Here is a 17,412-nt window from a genome sequence, read left to right as displayed (position 1 = left end):
ACCATGTGTGAGGTGAATGATACATCTCAATTAAAATATAAATCTATAAAATCACTTCATCTCTTAAGGCATTTGTAGTCTTCTCTGTAATCTGTCCTGATGTTGACACTAGATAGAGTTTAGGTACAGGAACCTGCAGAATTCTGAAGCCTGTAACGATATTCTGTAAAAAGTTGCAAAATGTTTTGTTGCGGTTTGCAAGTGCAGGAGGAGACCTCTAAGCAAGCACTGCTAGTTTCTGCAGGGAATTAGGATTTGAAGAATTACTAATTTTTGCTGGGGGAAGATTCTGCAAATATGCTGTTTATAACTAAAATGTTTCATCTGACTTCAACAGTACCTGTGTTACAGAGAAGGAAATTAATGTTAAACACATGTTGCCAAATTAAATCCCATTTTATTTAGTTCAAGTCAGTGGAATTGTACCAAGGATGAGCTTGGACTTGTTTAGTTAAAATTCTTCCCTACTACTTTTTCTCTTATATTTTGAGTAAATCTTTACTTTACTGTATTTTTTTCTAATACTTCCATAGGACACATTACAGCGAAAGCAATTTGTTTAGAAGATCATCGTACACGAGTTAATTCCTCCTTTTGTGGCCCAAGGACGAAGCCTTTAACTGAAACAAAACTATGCAATACTAATCCCTGCCCAGCATAGTAAGTTCTCTTTATTTTTGTACCTTTTTGCTGTGCCTTATGACTGAGTTTGCCACGAAAGAAGTCCTCTCCGATAGGCACACAGAATTGTATAGCCTGCTAGATGAACCCACTTTTATTCTGTAACATAAAACAGTAATTGTTTAAAAATGTTAGTTGTGTAGGCTTCTGCCCAATGATAATAATAGAGGCGGTATTTCTAATGTTGCTAAGCAAGACCTCCTGAGGATTGCTTGCAGCTCTGTCACCATGCTGGGGTTAGCTATGTGACACTGAGTAAATCTAAGTTACTTAGAGGCCTGTTCTGCCACCTTTACTCACCTTGAATCAATAAGACCATTTCCTGAGTAAAGTGCTACTCCCTGTGTGGAAGCTTGGCCCCATGACTCAGATTCCACATATTAGATTAGGTTAAAAGAATCTTGTGAAGTGTAATTAGTGATTTTTGGACAAAATGCCCCACAGAGATTTATGATACCAAGAAGAGGACTACCTAAACCAAATAAATGGTCAGCAATGTTCCTGATGCCCACAAAAATAAATATGAAGACATTGCCTATGTGAACACTCTTATTTTCCAAAAGACATAAGAAAGGTGAGATGCAAAGGAAGACATTGACATATAGATAAGCATTTGGAATCCAGCTGGTCTAAATCAATAGAGCTCCTTTAAAAACAAGGGAGTTACACTGATTTATAGTAGCTGTAGTAGGGGTCCTTTAGAAAAAAGCATGTTGTGTGCTCATATAATTAAACACAGTATTATGTGGCTTAGAATATAAATGGGTAGATTTAAGGACACATTGGCCATCTTTCCTCTGCTGTTTTTTTCACTTTTGGATTCCTGACTTTGCAACCTCAGCATTATTTTAATTTTATACTAAAGATCAGGAAAGCTGTACTATGTTGGACAAGACATTTTGACTTCCAGGACAGGAGATTTTCTAAAGCAATATGTTGAAAAAATTAAGAGTGTTTCAGTGGGAAATAAAGACAGTTGAAGATGCATTGAAGCACACAGGCAGCAGAAGGCAGAGGAAATGGAGGAAAGCTCTAGACCTGGTGTCATCTGCTGGTTTTACTCTGCGGTGATAAAAGCAATGGGCGGTAAAAGCAATTGGCTAAGCCCACTCCCATACTTCATAAAATAACACATTTAATGAAGTTTAATAGGAAGCATTCCTCGTTTCCCCCAGTCCAGAAGAGGATGATGGGGCAAAGCAAAAAGATGTATTTGTTCTGCAGTGGCTTTGTTTTTATTTAAAAATCCATAGTTTGCAATATGTTGAACATACTAAAAAATAGTCCAGTAATAGTTTGGAATTTCCTGCAAAATTTAAAGATTACAGCAGAGAACACAAAATCCAAATGGCAAATTATACACTATGACCACAAAACGATAGAGATAAGGTTTAAATAATGGTAACATGTTACATGAGAGCCCCATGTTCCTGCTTCAGCAGTTTCTTTAGATTGTGTTTAGCCACATGATTTTCTCAATACCAATTTTAAGCAATCTTTGTAGCCAAACACAATCTTTTCATATGCAATTTATCTTCTGCCAGAACTATTTTTATCCAATAAACTCAGTATCATGTACACAGAAATGTATTGTCTATGAAGTTCCCAGGAGACTTTTTAAGCTGTTTATGCTTACCTTCATTTTGATGTGGCATTGTTATGCTATAAAGCTTCACCAAAATCATATTCATTTCTATTGACGACACACATAATTTCCATTTCTGTTAACCAGAGATCCTGATGTATTTTGAACATCCACTGGTATACCTATCACTGAAAATGCTGAATATCCATTTTGACATGCAGTGCAAGGTTTTCATGCTGAAATTGCTCTGATATTCTTAGATTTACTACTTTAAAACACAATTAATGACTTGAACTGTAAAAAGAGTATAAAAAGAAAAACCATAAAAGCCCCAAGCCACCTCTAGGGAAAACAATTCAACTCACTAATTAATTATTTTTAAAATCCTTAGGATATATTAATGTATGGAGGATCTACATGTAGGACCATGTCTTAAATTAACAGATTGCCATTCAGCTGAGTGAAACTATGCCAGAATATCTCTGCTGAGCAATCTGCCCAGAATATCACGGCATGTAGTATTTCCCATAAAACCGAGACTGCCAACATCAAAAAATGTAGTATTAATAAATACCATGGAGGAAACAAAGAATGCTTAATAGCCAGCAAATAAAGCAAAAACAAATACGGTAGGCATAATAGGCAAGAGAAGGAGGTGAATAACAGATGAGATACAACCGTGTCAGTTTTGTGACATAAAAGTGGCTCCAGACTTACAAAGGTCAGTGAGGAATAATTACTGCATAAGAACAAAGACTTATTAGTCTGAGTAGGAACAAACTACTGTCCAACAGTAAGAACACAGAAAGGCATCAGTACTGCACACTGTTGTTGTTGGATTTCAGAGCTGCCAAATCTGGTCATAATTATTTAGTTATTTGAGCTAATGAAAGATACTCTTGGATCACAGCCCAGATAATCTTGGAAAATGGTAGTTTACTAGAGGACATTAAAATAGGTTTATTGCCCTCTCCTCTGTGAAGAGGGGAACTTTCTGGGCAGTTATGGTGAATAAACTCTTAAAATGAACACTTTTGGTTGCTCTACCAATCACTGTTGTCAGAAACATCAAGGCAAACTAATTAACAGCTGTAAAATGGATTAAAACTATAATTTTTTTCCAGAAGTTTGTATTGCAATAGTTCAAATATTTATAAATCAGACAAAAAGGAAACTTCTGACGTGTTCTGGAATTACATAACTACTGACTTTTCACATTAATATTTCTTTGTCCTTAAATTAGTGCTTTTTATATTTCCCAGTACTTTTGGCAGTTACTGAAGTTACTAGACCGAGAGTTGGGATTTCTTCTATTCCCAAAGGGATTTTTCCAAAATAGGCTTTTTATACATTATTTACAGATTAAAATTAGCTTTGTTTTCAGGCAGATGTGAACAGACAAGCAAATGGGATGCTGTTCATCTTTCACACAGTAAGAAAAGAAAATAAAAAAAGCTTTCTTGTCATTAAAAGTGTATGTAAGCAGCTATTCCAGTGGTCACAGGACTGATGCTGTGAGAAACCATGGAAGTAGGATAGGCCAAGCAGTCGGATTTGAGATGAGAACCTTTTCTGTGGCATAAATTATTAAAAATTTGTAAAACTGCTGTTTTAAAATCTTTAATTTCAGTGCTGGGTCTTTGAATAAGAATTCTCAACTTGAGTAATCATTTAGTCATTCATAATTTCCTTTGCTTCTTCGCTTCTGTTTTTTTATTTAGCTGTTATTTATGGTCTTATGTTGTAAGCCTTTGAGGACAAAGACACGTGGTTGTAAGTTTGCAAAGTGTTCCAAAAAGGCTGGGGACCCACTCAATGCTTCAATAATAGAAATACCGAGCAGCTATTGACATTTCAAAACTGAACGTATCCTAAGCAATTGGCAATAATTCTTCAGACTTTGTGTAACTTCAGTGACATGATGCGTAACTGAAGCGTGCCTGTGACTAGAGTATAGATTTGCCCAACAGCTTTTGCTGGTTAAATTTCCTCTGTTTTATTTAGATTCTACATCATCTGTCTGCCAAATGTATTAGTCTGAGGACATTTAAATCCTCCAGACACTAATGACAGGGCTGCTGATTTTAGCAAGCAAGTTCTTTTTTGTCAATAGAGGCTAGTAAGGTTTGACATAAATACCACTGGACAGCACCATGCCAACATTTGTCGCCCTGTGTGAGTGTATCTATGCACAAATGCATTGGGAGGTACATGCTCAGCTAAATTGGCCCTGTTCTTTCCCTGCCATGCCAGCTTTTCCCTTATATCAGCTTAGGTGAATCCTCCTCCTCTGCCCTGTCTTCCGAGAGAGATGTAAACAGGAAAAAATGTACAACAAAGGGCAGAAATTGCCAATAATCGAATCTTATCGATTTACAGAACTCTCTCCCTCTGTCTGGCTTCTTCCTTTGGCCTCGGGTCTGTTAGTCTATTTGGAGGTCTCTTCAGCACCTAAAGTGACAAAAGTGATCATCCTACCATTTCTTTAGAAAAGATTTTTCTTTCCCTCTTGTAGAGAGATTTTTTTCAATTAAAAGCATAGACATGGTTAAAAAGGAATGGTGATTTGTTAGCCAGACCCTTAGATCTTCTAGATACTAAACCAGCCTCAATGACAGCATCTCTTTCAGACCCTGTGGAATTCCAGATTCCAGGTCAGATTCGTAGGCAAGTTGGTTCTGGTAGATGAGAACTGTAAATAAGTAATACTAGTTTTTCTAGTTGTGTGACTTAAATTTCATCCCTAGCAAAATGTTCCATGCTTTGAAGATAGATTGTGTAACTAAGGCTTTTTGATTGCTTGAACAGATATCAGTACATCAGGAGGGTAGGCCAAGCAGAATCCCTAATAATTCACGTTTGATAAGTGGCTCATATGTATTGATTTTATAAAGCTAATTGGACTCCTGCGTTTCTAACATACATTTTCTCCTTTAAGCTGGTCGACAGGCGAATGGAGCGCATGCAGCAAATCTTGTGGAGGAGGGCAACAAAGTCGTCTCATTCAGTGTGTCCAGAAAAGGGCTTTCCAAAGAGAAGAGGTAGTGGCCCATTCCCTGTGTCCTGTCAGCACCCCTACACAGCTGCAGATGTGCAACAGTCAGGACTGCCCACCTGAATGGAGCACTGGCCTATGGTCTCAGGTAATCTGGAGAAAAACTTACATTTTTGTCTGCTGGCACAATGAAAATATTGCCAAAAACTCTGCTCAGAAAGAATAATAGTGCAAACTTTGTGAAGATCAGTATTTTGCAAGTGGATCTATTCATGAAGAAGTAAACTATGTATATATTTTAACTAGCCTTCCTAAGTGCTCGGACAGGAGGGCTTGCCAGAAGTGGACATTTTTGGTACATACAAACAGCTGGATAATTTTTTCTGGTTTCATAACTTAAGGCTCTGTGAATTCTTCAAAGCCATTAACCCCCCCTCTGAGATTACTTCCCACAGCAATATTAACTTTTCTCAAAGATGACAGGCAGTCAAGGAATGAAGAAGTATTTGAGGTTAGAGTTGCGTATTAATGCACACAGATATGTGAATTGTGGGTTGATATATTTGTGATTTACACATTCACTAATCACTTCTGTACTTTTGCCTTTGTTAGAGTAACTATTCTACTGCAAGTAGAGTACTGCTGCATTTAATTGCCATGAGGGGCATAAGGCCCCTGGGCAGATTCCTGTATGTACACACCCTGCTTCACAAACCTGCAAACTGCCTGACATTAAACCAGCCTGAGTTAAAAAACACACACACACACTTACACAAAACTCGTCTCTGCTCTACTCTTGCTGCTGGTATGAACTGTTAATGTAAGGATAAATGAAGTACTGGGAAATCTGGGATTTAAGAGAGAGCTGACAGTACACTTATATCAAAAGGAGCTGCATTATTTTTATTTTTCCATCTTCATTTAGTGAGATCCAAGGTGGATTTAAATTTACTGAAACATCTATTACTTCTGTGTACACTTCTTGGCACTGTTACTCTTTAGGTGTTCAAGAACATCTTGACCTAAGCATTCCCAGCTGAGAAGCACAGACTGCCTCTCCAGGGGAGTGCCCTGTCATGTACTGTGACAGATGAGTAACTACTCAATAGTCCGTCATAACAGAGTTTTAACACTCAAAAAGAAAATTTTCTTCCAGTGTATGTGAAGGAAACCTTAGTGTGGCACGAGATTGTAAAAACCAGGTATGATGATTAGATACTTAAAAAGGAAGAACAAACACATTCACACTTTCAAACTTTCCTTCCTCTAAAATAAATAAATAAATAAATAAATAAATAAATAAATAATCAATCCATTTTCCTCCTCTTTAGGAGGTGTGAAAATCCCAAGCTGGGATTTTCAAATAAGCCTATGAAAATTAAGTCCACAAGTCCTGCAGAAATGTAGCGAACCGGCCTATTGAACAAGTTAGTGAAGATTTTAAGATTCAGCTGAAAGATGTTATATCACAGGCTCAAAGGAGTTAAAAGGAAAAAAATGCAAAATACCCAGCCTCTCTACACAAATCAGAGTAATTTTAAATGAAAGGAGTTTTTTGTTTGTTTGGGGGAAAGATTAAATCCATAGATTTTCAGCATTTTCAGGTATTCCTGTTGCATCCTCAGTACAACTCTGCTTTCATGAAATCTTTTCAAAACATTTGTGATTTAATATGGATAGTCATAGTGCAGGATTCTGCCTTGGATTGTGCCCCTTAATTATTAGTAAAAAGAACAATTAGAAGAGGATGCAACAAGGTAGAAATGTGGCAGCATTATTTCAGGGCCATTTATTTCTTCATTTTGTCAGAAATGGCTCGTTCATGCATTTTGTTGTATGCTAAGGCAAATAAAACTGTAAAATGTCTTTTCAACTGAACCACAGTTCAGCACTGCATATTTATTCACTGGTGACTTGTCCTAAGCTGCAGTTGTAATCTTGGTAATTAAAATATCTTTGGTCAAACTTCGTAACCATTGTCTGTATCAGATTCTGTCTTGTAGTGAGATTCACTTGGTGAAGGAGTTATGTATAGATTCCCTGGGTAGTTTTCCCTGCCTCTATCTCATCCCTCTAGGCCAAGGTGAGGACAAAATAACAAATAGCTGAGAAAATCTTGCCGTGGGAGATTTTGAGATGGGAGGCTAGGACCAGCTTTCAACTATGCTGTCCAGGGAAAAAAGCATTTTGCTCGCAAGTCCAACTTTCCTCATCTACGGAAGAGAGATATTACTTATCTGTCCTACATGAGGGCTGTAAGAGTTCATAGTTTACATTAAGAAAGCACTTAGAACAATGTTTTACAAGTGACATACAGATGTTACTGTTACTTATTTACTAATAGAATTTCAAGTTTACTTATATTATAATGGCAGCTACACAGCACATTAGTCATGGTTTCTATGCTCTGCTGTAAAATACAAATAATGCCAATTTTCATTTCCTCTAGTTTAAATGAATATTTCTTTCCATCACAGTGCTCCAAGACTTGTGGGAGAGGTGTTAAGAAACGGGATGTCTACTGCAAAAGTACCGGTTCTCCCAAGGTTAAAATCTTGCCTGACAGTATATGCGGCAGCGACGATAAACCTGAATCCCAGCAGACCTGTGTGCTAGGACGCTGCCCCAAAAATGACCGACTCCAGTGGGTGATTTCTTCCTGGAGTGAGGTAAAGCGGTGCAGTTACATGGCTCACTGCCTGCCTTTGCTGCTCTTGGAAATGTTGACTCAGGGACACACACAAACCATGTGGGGGAGAGAAAGCTGAGCTGTCATATGAAAATCAGGTGTTCTAGGCAAGCTGCTATGAAAACACAGTTCTTTACATCCAGGTGTAGTTAGATGTATCCTGATGTCTTTGTTTTCAGGACTTTCACTGACTTGGATTCATATTTCAGTTTACACATTACAGAACATGATCTTTGTGGTTTTAGTTATATAATGCTTTTGTAGTTTTGCATAATTTGGGGTCTCTTGCACATAGCACATTCTCCTTTATTGGAATGTGTTTCTGTAGATTTAAACGGTATACTTTGCCTTTGCAGTGCTCAGCCTCCTGTGGCCCAGGTGTACAAAAGCGAGAACTAAAATGCAGTGAGAAAAGCATCCATGGGAAATTGATCACCTTTCCTCAGAGAAGATGTAGAAACATCAAGAAACCAAACACTGAGCTGGAAAAAGCTTGTAACAATGGAGCCTGTCCATCACAAACATTGTATAACGTGGTGTCTGGCTGGTATTCCTCACCCTGGCAGCAGGTAGGAATGGGAAACTCTCACCTCTCTCTCCCTGTCCCGGCTAGCACTCTCTCTCCAGCACTATTTCGTGTCTTGGCTTTTACGGAGTTTACAAAAGGAGCAAGTTTCTCTACACAGTAGCTCAAGTAGCATCCCCTAGTGCTCTTCACTACACAGTGTTAAATAACAAAACAACTGCAATGTGACTGCTGACTCTTGGACAGTGTATCCACTGTAATTAGAAGGTGAGGTTGCAGTGCTGGGCTTAGAGACCACCAAACCTAGTAAAGCCGTGGTGTCATATGGCACAGAATGGATGCTAGCTGGAGTGGCACAAGCACCTGGGGGGCGTAAAATGATGAAGCCCACACCACTGTGACTTTAGGGCAATGTGAGTCCAAGCTACCTAGATTAAAGCTAGCTAGATTAAAGCTAGCTCCAGTCTTACATTGTGCTGTTTGTATGGAGGAGATATCTCCAGTACTAACAGTCCACAGGTGTCTCCTGCACGTAGCCATTCCCTAAAGAAGGTCGCTCCACTCAGCCACTGAAACATGATGCAGCTGGTCCACATCCATCATGTGCTTTGGTGCAGCTCATTTCTTTGTCCTGAAACTGAAGAATGTCACCTAAAATGTTATTCATGCTCGAGAGGCACTACATTCTATGCTTATTTTCCAATGCTTTCTTCTCAGTCTTCTTCGAACTGCACTGTGGTTGAACTATTACATATCTATATGCACAATGTATTTGAGCATCTGCACAGATTGCCTGGAATTCCCTAAATGCTATGATTAATTATGGGATCAGTCTGTATTTGTTTCTACATTCTTGCAAACAAGCTTCTGTATTTCTGGAACTTATCTGCTTTATGAGTCACATATCAATGAGACACACACTCATTTAATAACATTTACATGAAACAATGTATGCCTGACAATTGTAATCAGAAGAAAATGATCACATTTATCTTAAAGACAACTTTTCATGAAACACATACAAGTAAAAGGCTTATTCATTTTAAAATACTTCATAGATCTTCCTGCAAACGCATAGTGTTTTTCCCCAGATACTGCCATAATTATGGTTCCAATGGGAGTTTTATCTCTCTTCAGACAGCAGGACTGGACCCAGAGGCTCAGAGTTCAAAAGAAATCAGTGCAGACAATCAGGAACAGGTTTTCTAAAATGTTCAGTTTCTGTCTCGATGCCTAAGTAAGGAACCAAATTTTCAGCTAAGTCCTGAAATAACCAAACTTTCAGAAGGGAGAACAGATGCACACATCTTTGAAAAGTTGGTCCTGATGGGGGTTGCTGAACAGCAACACATCCGATCCTGGCCTCTCTCTCTTTGAAAGTCTCATCCAAAGCCCTTGAAAGTTACTCCTTGGCTTTCGTGGGCTCCCAGAGAGTCTCTATAATGAAAGACAGCTTTTACTTTTTTCTTCTCTACAGTGTACAGTAACATGTGGAGGGGGAGTGCAAACCCGGAGCGTACAGTGCCTGCGCCACGGAAGACCAGCTTCAGGGTGCTTGCCCCATCAGAAACCAGCAGTCCTGAGAGCCTGCAATACTAACTTCTGCCCAGTCCCTGTGAAAAGAGGTAAAACTCAGCTTACAGGCTGCAGCAGGGTTGGTTGCTTAGAACTCTATATCCAGCAAAAATCACCTTTTCCAGTTACACCCACTGAAGATTAGTATTGGGCATGTTCCTTCATAAATGATTTTTTCCCGGACTTGCCAGCTTTACAGTTACTCTCTGATACTACAGCATCTCTCTTCTCAAAGTGAACCTTCTTAAAGCAGACTTGAGAGTATAATTGAGACAGCAGATTTTAAAAACAGGGATATATTTAAAAAAAAAAGTATGTCAAAAAGTTATGCCATTTGGTTCTGAGATGCATGTTTATACTATCTTGTTGAATAAAACAGAAGCATCCTATGCTGGTACTGCTTTATGATTAAAAATAGCAACTTTTGAACTAAGCAATAAGAACTTGGCATTTATTTTTAGTCTTTTGAAGTCTGCCCAAGCTTCAGATTGCACCGACATCCTGGGAGTCCAAAAATGCTTTGTCTAGAATGTACTTTCTCTTCTTACTGCTTCTGATCAGTGTACGACGTGCAGTCAGGAACATGAAATTAAGCTCTGTCCCCACTTGTATGTCTACTGTATCCCTCTCCACCTCTTCAGTGTGTTTTGCAATTCTAGAGGAGCAGGAGGAGCAAGAGGTTTTGTGTCACTCTGAATGATGGAAGGGGAATTCTCTCAGAACCACCACAGAAAAAGAGAGGTGCATTAGCCCCATCCCAGATATTTGCTTACAAGCTGGTTACAGTTTGTGACTCCTTCTTAACACCAGGAAAAAAGCTCATGGAGGTCCAGGTTTGTCCCATATAACGCTAGTTACCTAGGTATGCTAAAGCACTTTAAACATTAACTTTCAAAGTACTGTACATTAAGTGTCTTGTTACCATTTTAAAACTGGGAGCTGAAAGTAGCCTCTATAAAACCTAGGCCGGATTGCAAGAGAAAGGTGGTAACAGCATTCAGAGGAAAGGTCAAGCTCTGGCCCTGCATCTTGTAAATTGACATTAGCCAACCACCCCCCTCACCTGTACCGATTCCTGGCATTCCCTGTGCACAGAGAGCCTGTAAAACCCAGTGATATCTTAACAGACCACTCTACTGCATCAACTGAAGACATGCAGAGTATCAAACTGATATATCAGGGGACCTGAATTCAAACAAGCTTATATAGATGAAATGGTCCTAAAAGGCATAAGTAAATAGTTCTGCTGTTTTTATAAGTAAATGTTCTTAACGCTTCAAATTAATTCCTAAAAAGTTCTGCTGTACTTTGGAGTTTCTGTATTACATCCTTTTCTGTCACGATATAGCAAGCACTTTTCTTTCACTCCTGCCTTCCTCTGCTATATTTCATGTCTGGAGTAATGTCTGTTATTAATTTTGGCCTTGGCCTGTTTCTCTCTCTCCTCACATCTGCAGGAGCCCTTTCCCCTTTATTATAACTGGGTCGTCAGGCTCTAGAGATCAATTATCTCTTCACTGCTCTCTAACTTTCTGTCTAAACCAGCAAAAAGAGAGGGAACCAGCTGTGCTGGAATCACATTGAAGCAAATCAGTCTCTATTATCAGCCATGCAGCTCCAGCTCAGTGATCACAGTCAAGAAATTAATGTTTCAGGGAGAGTTTACACACTTTCCTAGACAAACTGGGTCATTTCCATCCCTCTGTTAGATGCAGTTACGGTCACCGTAACTCCTAGTAAATCCAACTGCTTAAAATGAGTGAAAATTTAAACAACATATAAATACTTGCGTAAATAGAAATAAGGAACTGACAGCCTGATCCACATCCATTGAAGTCTGTGGGACTCTTTGTGTTCATTCCAGTGGTCTTTGGATTAGGTCCCAAGAGTAAAGTTTTCAGCCATACCTCTGTAATGTTAGCATTGCACTCTGATCTTCAAAAGGGACATAAAGATTTATTAACATTGCCTTCTCAGTGCTTATAAATTTTTTTAAACAGTAATTAATAATTTTTGAAAATTTACCCTTCCATGGCAGGAGAGCTTCTTCCTGACCTAATCAGAACAGCTTTCCTCACTTTGTGCTGTGCGTGTTTTTCATCTGTTGTCTGCTTTGGGTCCTCCCAGCCGCAAATGCTGTCTGGTGGACAGTAGATGAAGTAACGTGAAAGCTGGTGCTGAACTCCCAGTTTCGTCCCTGCTGCCACCCAATAAAGAATAGAAAGGCAGTGCTGTGGAGTGGGAATGCTGCAGTTCGGTACTGAGCTTCCGAGTTCCTGAACAACTCTGTTCAAGGACAGTATTTTCTTTACGTAACATTAGTATTTACAGACAAGCTTATGTTTTTAAAAACTGAGGAACAAAATGGCATCCTTTAAAAAATCATTATTATTAAATTATTTTCTTATTCATTCAAACAAATTTGAGGTGATAAAGGTATACAAAATCACCTTTACCATCATATAAAAGCGAATCAAAAAAGGCAAAGTGGTGACTAATCAAAAGAAGTTCCTATAGAGAGATGGAGATGACTCCTGGCCCACAGAATATGAAGAAGTTATCTGTGCTATGTGAGGGAGCATTTGTCTTCTGTGACTCAGCTTAGCTGACCTGAGAACACAGACAACGGTGGCTAGGTTTTTCTTCACTGTCTCCTTGTAAATTCCTTTTATTGACCATGTAAACAGTAGTTCTGAGAGTCGAATGGAATCTTTTCCCATGCTCACAGGAGATTTCAGTTTAGCTATAAATTTTGCTAAACCTCATTTAAATGTCTTACTGCTCTCTCAGACATGGTGAATTTGTTTATAAATCATCCATATGAATCATCACTCTGCTCTTTTAAAGAAACATAAAGCATTGACTACAAAACTGTAGAAAGGAGCAGCTATGAAATGTTTTTAAAGCAACTGGGCTGTGTGTATAAACGAACTGTACGTAAATTTAAGTGAAATAAAATCTTAATTGAAAAATATGGTTTATTTGTATTTGTAATTAAAAGCTGGGTTTTTCAGAACTCAACATCATCAGCCTGTCTCTTTTCCCATTGCAGTTAATTAAGATTTCACCAACATGGCAGAGCTGAAGTCCTAAAAGCCTGATTCACGCCAGCTAACTAAGGTGTCTAAGAAGAGAGATTTCTTAGGCTCCCTGCGTAGTCAAACAGAGAGAAATAAGTCCCTCTAGAAAGTGTTGGAACACAAACACATAGCAGAGCACTTTGTGCCCACGTGCACAGAGTAGGGTCCATGCATTCAGATTTCCATGCATTTTGTGTGTATGTGCACATACACTCAAAGCTGACACTGCTTTGAGGTGCAGGGAAACTCCATGTGGTGTTGATGGCAACGCGCAATCACAGAATCACAGAATCACAGAATCATATAGGTTGGAAAAGACCTTTAAGATCATCGAGTCCAACCATAAACCTAACACTGCCAAAAACCATCACTACAGCATCAAGCATGGAGCAGGCTCATTTGTACAAGTACCTGGCTTTAGAACAACCTTTGTAATCAGAGATGAAAACACAGATGACTTTTTTGTCCTCTACAGTGGAACTTCCTCCTGTTTTCCTGAACTTCAAAGTGTGCTCTAAATGTTTTAATTCCTTTAGCCTCTGACCCTCCTATTATATTAGCTCTATCTCTATCAAATTAACAAATTTGATCTCTTAACAAATTAAAAAAAAGAAACTCGTATTTTTTAGATGAAAGCTAGTTTATGGTTCCTTGTCTTTGAATTGAGTCACCCATCGTGTTTTTAGTATTGCCAAATGCATACAAGTGTGCGGAATTATTGCCTGACTTGTAGACTTGCTAAAACACAGTCTTACCATATTGCTTGGATTTCTCTCCTTCAGATGATCCTTCTTGTGTGGATTTCTTCACTTGGTGTCATCTGGTACCCCAGCATGGTGTCTGTAACCACAAATTTTATGGCAAGCAATGTTGTAAATCATGCACGAAGAAGAACTGATAGCAGTGTGTTATCTGAACCCTTCAGTGACAGGATTCTCTTCTTCAATTTATGTTGGCATTAACTTTGCTTTGCGGCAAGACATGATGCCTTATAAACCACTGATGGAAGAGACATTTTTTCTAAGGGAAAGTCTGAGGTACAGTAATGGTTGGATATATGTTGAAAAAGGAATGTTTCTTTCTTTTTTTTTCTTTATTTGCTGACCTCACTGAAGTACAGGGTACTATGGATCACTTGAACACTGAGACTCGAGGGGCAGTTCTTCTTTCTTTAAAAGTGTCATTTTGCACTGTCATATGTTATGAGGAAGAAATTAAGGCAAGGAAGCCTTTTCTGGCTAATTTACCAGAATGCAAAGCAAAAGAGATTGGGAGCTCGAGGAGGAAGGTTTCCGCGTGGCAGCATGACAGATCCCACTATCAAAAGCATTTCCTGTCATATTTGTTTATGATACTATCGTCCCAGGGTAAGGAAGCTGTCCACTGCCACTTTCACAGAAAGACATTCAAATGGCTGTTGTTTGGAGAACGCAGCATCACACGTGTGACCACAAGAAGTAAATAGTGCACTACAAAGATATATGGTGCTTCTCTATTAGACTTGCTGCTGGAAAAGCAAGTTTTGCATCATGCTAATGTTTTTATTGTTTTGAAGAATTCATTTTCTGCTTTGTGTAGAAAATCAGAGGTGGTTAACTAGTAACTTGAAATGTATTCCTAGAAATATTCAGCATTAGAATATTTGGACTTTTAATATTGCTGTGTTACAAGTAAAATAGAATTTCATATTTCAACTAACTCAAGGAACTCAGATTTATTGAGCTCAATGGTTATGTTTTCAACTTTCTAAGCTCATTAGATATGTAATTTTAAAATTTAAACTTGATATTTTAAAGTAGTTTTTTTCAGAAGCTAGGTTGTTTGAATGCCAAGATACTAAAGAATGTCTTCCTTTTAATCTCAAGTCTGTCTGCAAATTTTGATTCATCCATTACCCAAAGGAAATAACAAGAATATTACAGTCCATTAACTCATGCTAAACTTCTCTAAATAGTTATTTATTCACACAGGCTATATGAAAAAAAATGAAAAAGATAAGTGGATGATTTACTCTAACCAAATAAAAGTCAATTCTATTTTTCTACATTCTCCTAATACTTTTACTTAGTTCAGAATCCACTAGCAAACAAAAGAAAGGTAAACAGAATTATATTTGTAATCATTCAGTATCAAGATGTTCGGTGACACTATCTATCAAATGGTACAATTTAAAAAGTTTCTGCCTTGAAAAAATACCCAACCTATTTGCCAAACCCATTCTGAGACAGAGCTGTGTTCTACTGTAATTTTCTGGGGAGTGCCTACAAGGGACATATTTATCTAATTCCACCCAATCCCACAACTTCGTTTGATGAATGTAGTTCAATTTTACTGTTTTTTTAAAGTATCGTTTCAGTGCAAGATTAGCCAGCTCAGCACTAATGCCAGACAGTGGTCACTTAAAATTAGCAGTTCCTTTTGCAACAATTTAAATTAAAAACATGTATTCTGTGATACTTTAAGAAATGATGATTGGAAACATATCTCAACCTACACCGCTCTGTCTTGATATTGGACATTGTGTAATTATAACCTTTTTTCTAGGAAAACTACAAGGGTTTTTTTGTTTTGTTTTTATAATTGTGTCCTTTTTATTATTTGATGTAAAATAATTAATTTATTAATGCATAGCTTTTCCTTTATATTTCTTTGCTCACTTCCTTAAGTGACAACTGAGGAAAGAAAATGGTAGTGTCACAAAGTATGAATTATGGTGTAAAAAAAAGCAAAAAATATAAGTGTAATATTTAATTATTTTATAAGCTTTGTAATAAAGTACTCTAACTGTTTCATTATATTTGGAATTGTAAAATTCATGAATAAAATATGGAGGTTATAAGTAAATATCAAGTAACATAAGTGGTGTATGCATTCGTTTGCATTTGTGTTGATTGTCCCATAGCATCTTTAAGTAAAACATTATCCTGGTTTTGCCTGCTACGTAACTGGCCAATGTCCGTGACTCTGAACCTACACCAGTTCTGTGGAGGGTTAGTGACAAAAGCTGCCCACAGGAAAAGCCTGTTCTTTGGGCAGTGGAAATTTAGCCACCATAGCTAAGTGTGACCTCTGCCTAAGCATGCCCCTACCATTCAGGTCTTGTATGGGTTAATATTGGCGGGAACCCTCGAAACAGTGGATTTGAGTGTTAACAAGCCATTATGATGAATGGGACGGAGGTCATTCCTTTCAGGCACTCAAAGTCAGGCGTATGTGCTAAGGTCATGTGAAACTTCTCTACTTTTGAAGGTCCCATTATACTGGCAAGCAAGGAATGCACGACTGCTTATTCAACAGAGTGAATATATTGTAGTTGTCTTTTAAGAGCAGAAGATGTTTCTCATTTGAATGACTACCCTACCATCGAAGCAGCTGGCTTAGATTGTGCCCTTTTCAGGCACAAAAAGGCAAAATGGACAAAACTTCATGGGTTTTATTTTCATAACAACACAAAAGCTAAAATACACAAAAATACAGTTGTACCCCCACCATGTGCAAGCCAACACTGAGCTATCGCTTCTCTCACCAAAGACAGTGGAAACTTGTGTATCACAGAACCAGCATGATTCTTCCCTGCATGTGTTTATCTGCAAGGTGGTTTGCAAGATAAGATGCCTCATTCAACACAGCATTAGGTTTTACAGCCTCTCCCATCTGCCTGCGGGTACTTTGTTTTTTTTAAAACTGACTCGGCTAAGAAGTTTCCAAGCCAATCCCTAGTAGGGACCACATCGATTCACTGGATCATTTTATATATATATATTCTCTAATATATATTTGCCGCTTTTCCCTTCATTCACCATCACTCAGTTCTCTGACAACAGCAAGCTACGTAGAGTATTGTTGATAGGAAATACTGAGCATGCTTCTGACTTACAGTATAATCTAGTAAGCGATAATAAGCAATAGATCAGTCTGCTCCTGAAGGATTCCCAGCAAGCGCTCTCTTGAACATGATTTGGACTAGTGATTTAAGTAATTAATATGCCCACACAAGAATTCAGACTCTGAACGGCTTTGTGTTCTGGGCTAGAATTTTGGAATTAAAATGAACTGACAGTTGTCAGTGAATTACAGTGTTGGAGAGGGATGTTGAAAGAGGAAATATTGCATAAAGATGTGCTATTGTGTGGCTGGATCAACCCCAAGTCCACAACTGTTTTACTGCTGAGCCCTTACAACGATATTTGGTATACAAAGCTTGGCAGTTTTCTAGAAGTATATTGCTGCAAGGCTCACTTTATAAAGCAGAATGGGGTCTTTTCACAAAGGGGTAGCTCC

General features: G+C 38.2%; 1 protein-coding gene across 5 annotated transcripts in view; it reads left to right on the top strand.

Moving 5' to 3' along the window:
- ADAMTS18 (ADAM metallopeptidase with thrombospondin type 1 motif 18) overlaps nucleotides 1–15,910 on the top strand; it is an 80,534-nt gene extending 64,624 nt beyond the window's left edge. For all 5 annotated transcript variants that reach the window (XM_075510852.1, XM_075510850.1, XM_075510851.1 and 2 more), the window contains 6 exons: nucleotides 534–660; nucleotides 5,205–5,409; nucleotides 7,739–7,930; nucleotides 8,307–8,519; nucleotides 9,954–10,101; nucleotides 13,914–15,910. In XM_075510852.1, coding sequence (XP_075366967.1) covers nucleotides 534–660; nucleotides 5,205–5,409; nucleotides 7,739–7,930; nucleotides 8,307–8,519; nucleotides 9,954–10,101; nucleotides 13,914–14,029 — 1,001 coding nt within the window. In that variant the 3' untranslated portion in view covers nucleotides 14,030–15,910. The remainder of the gene's footprint in view (nucleotides 1–533; nucleotides 661–5,204; nucleotides 5,410–7,738; nucleotides 7,931–8,306; nucleotides 8,520–9,953; nucleotides 10,102–13,913) is intronic.
- The last annotated feature ends 1,502 nt before the right edge of the window (nucleotides 15,911–17,412 follow it).

The sequence above is a fragment of the Mycteria americana genome, chromosome 8 (assembly GCF_035582795.1).
Source record: "Mycteria americana isolate JAX WOST 10 ecotype Jacksonville Zoo and Gardens chromosome 8, USCA_MyAme_1.0, whole genome shotgun sequence".
NCBI lineage: Eukaryota > Metazoa > Chordata > Aves > Ciconiiformes > Ciconiidae > Mycteria > Mycteria americana.
Note: the sequence above shows the minus strand (reverse complement) of the source record. Positions and strands in the feature narration are given on the sequence as shown.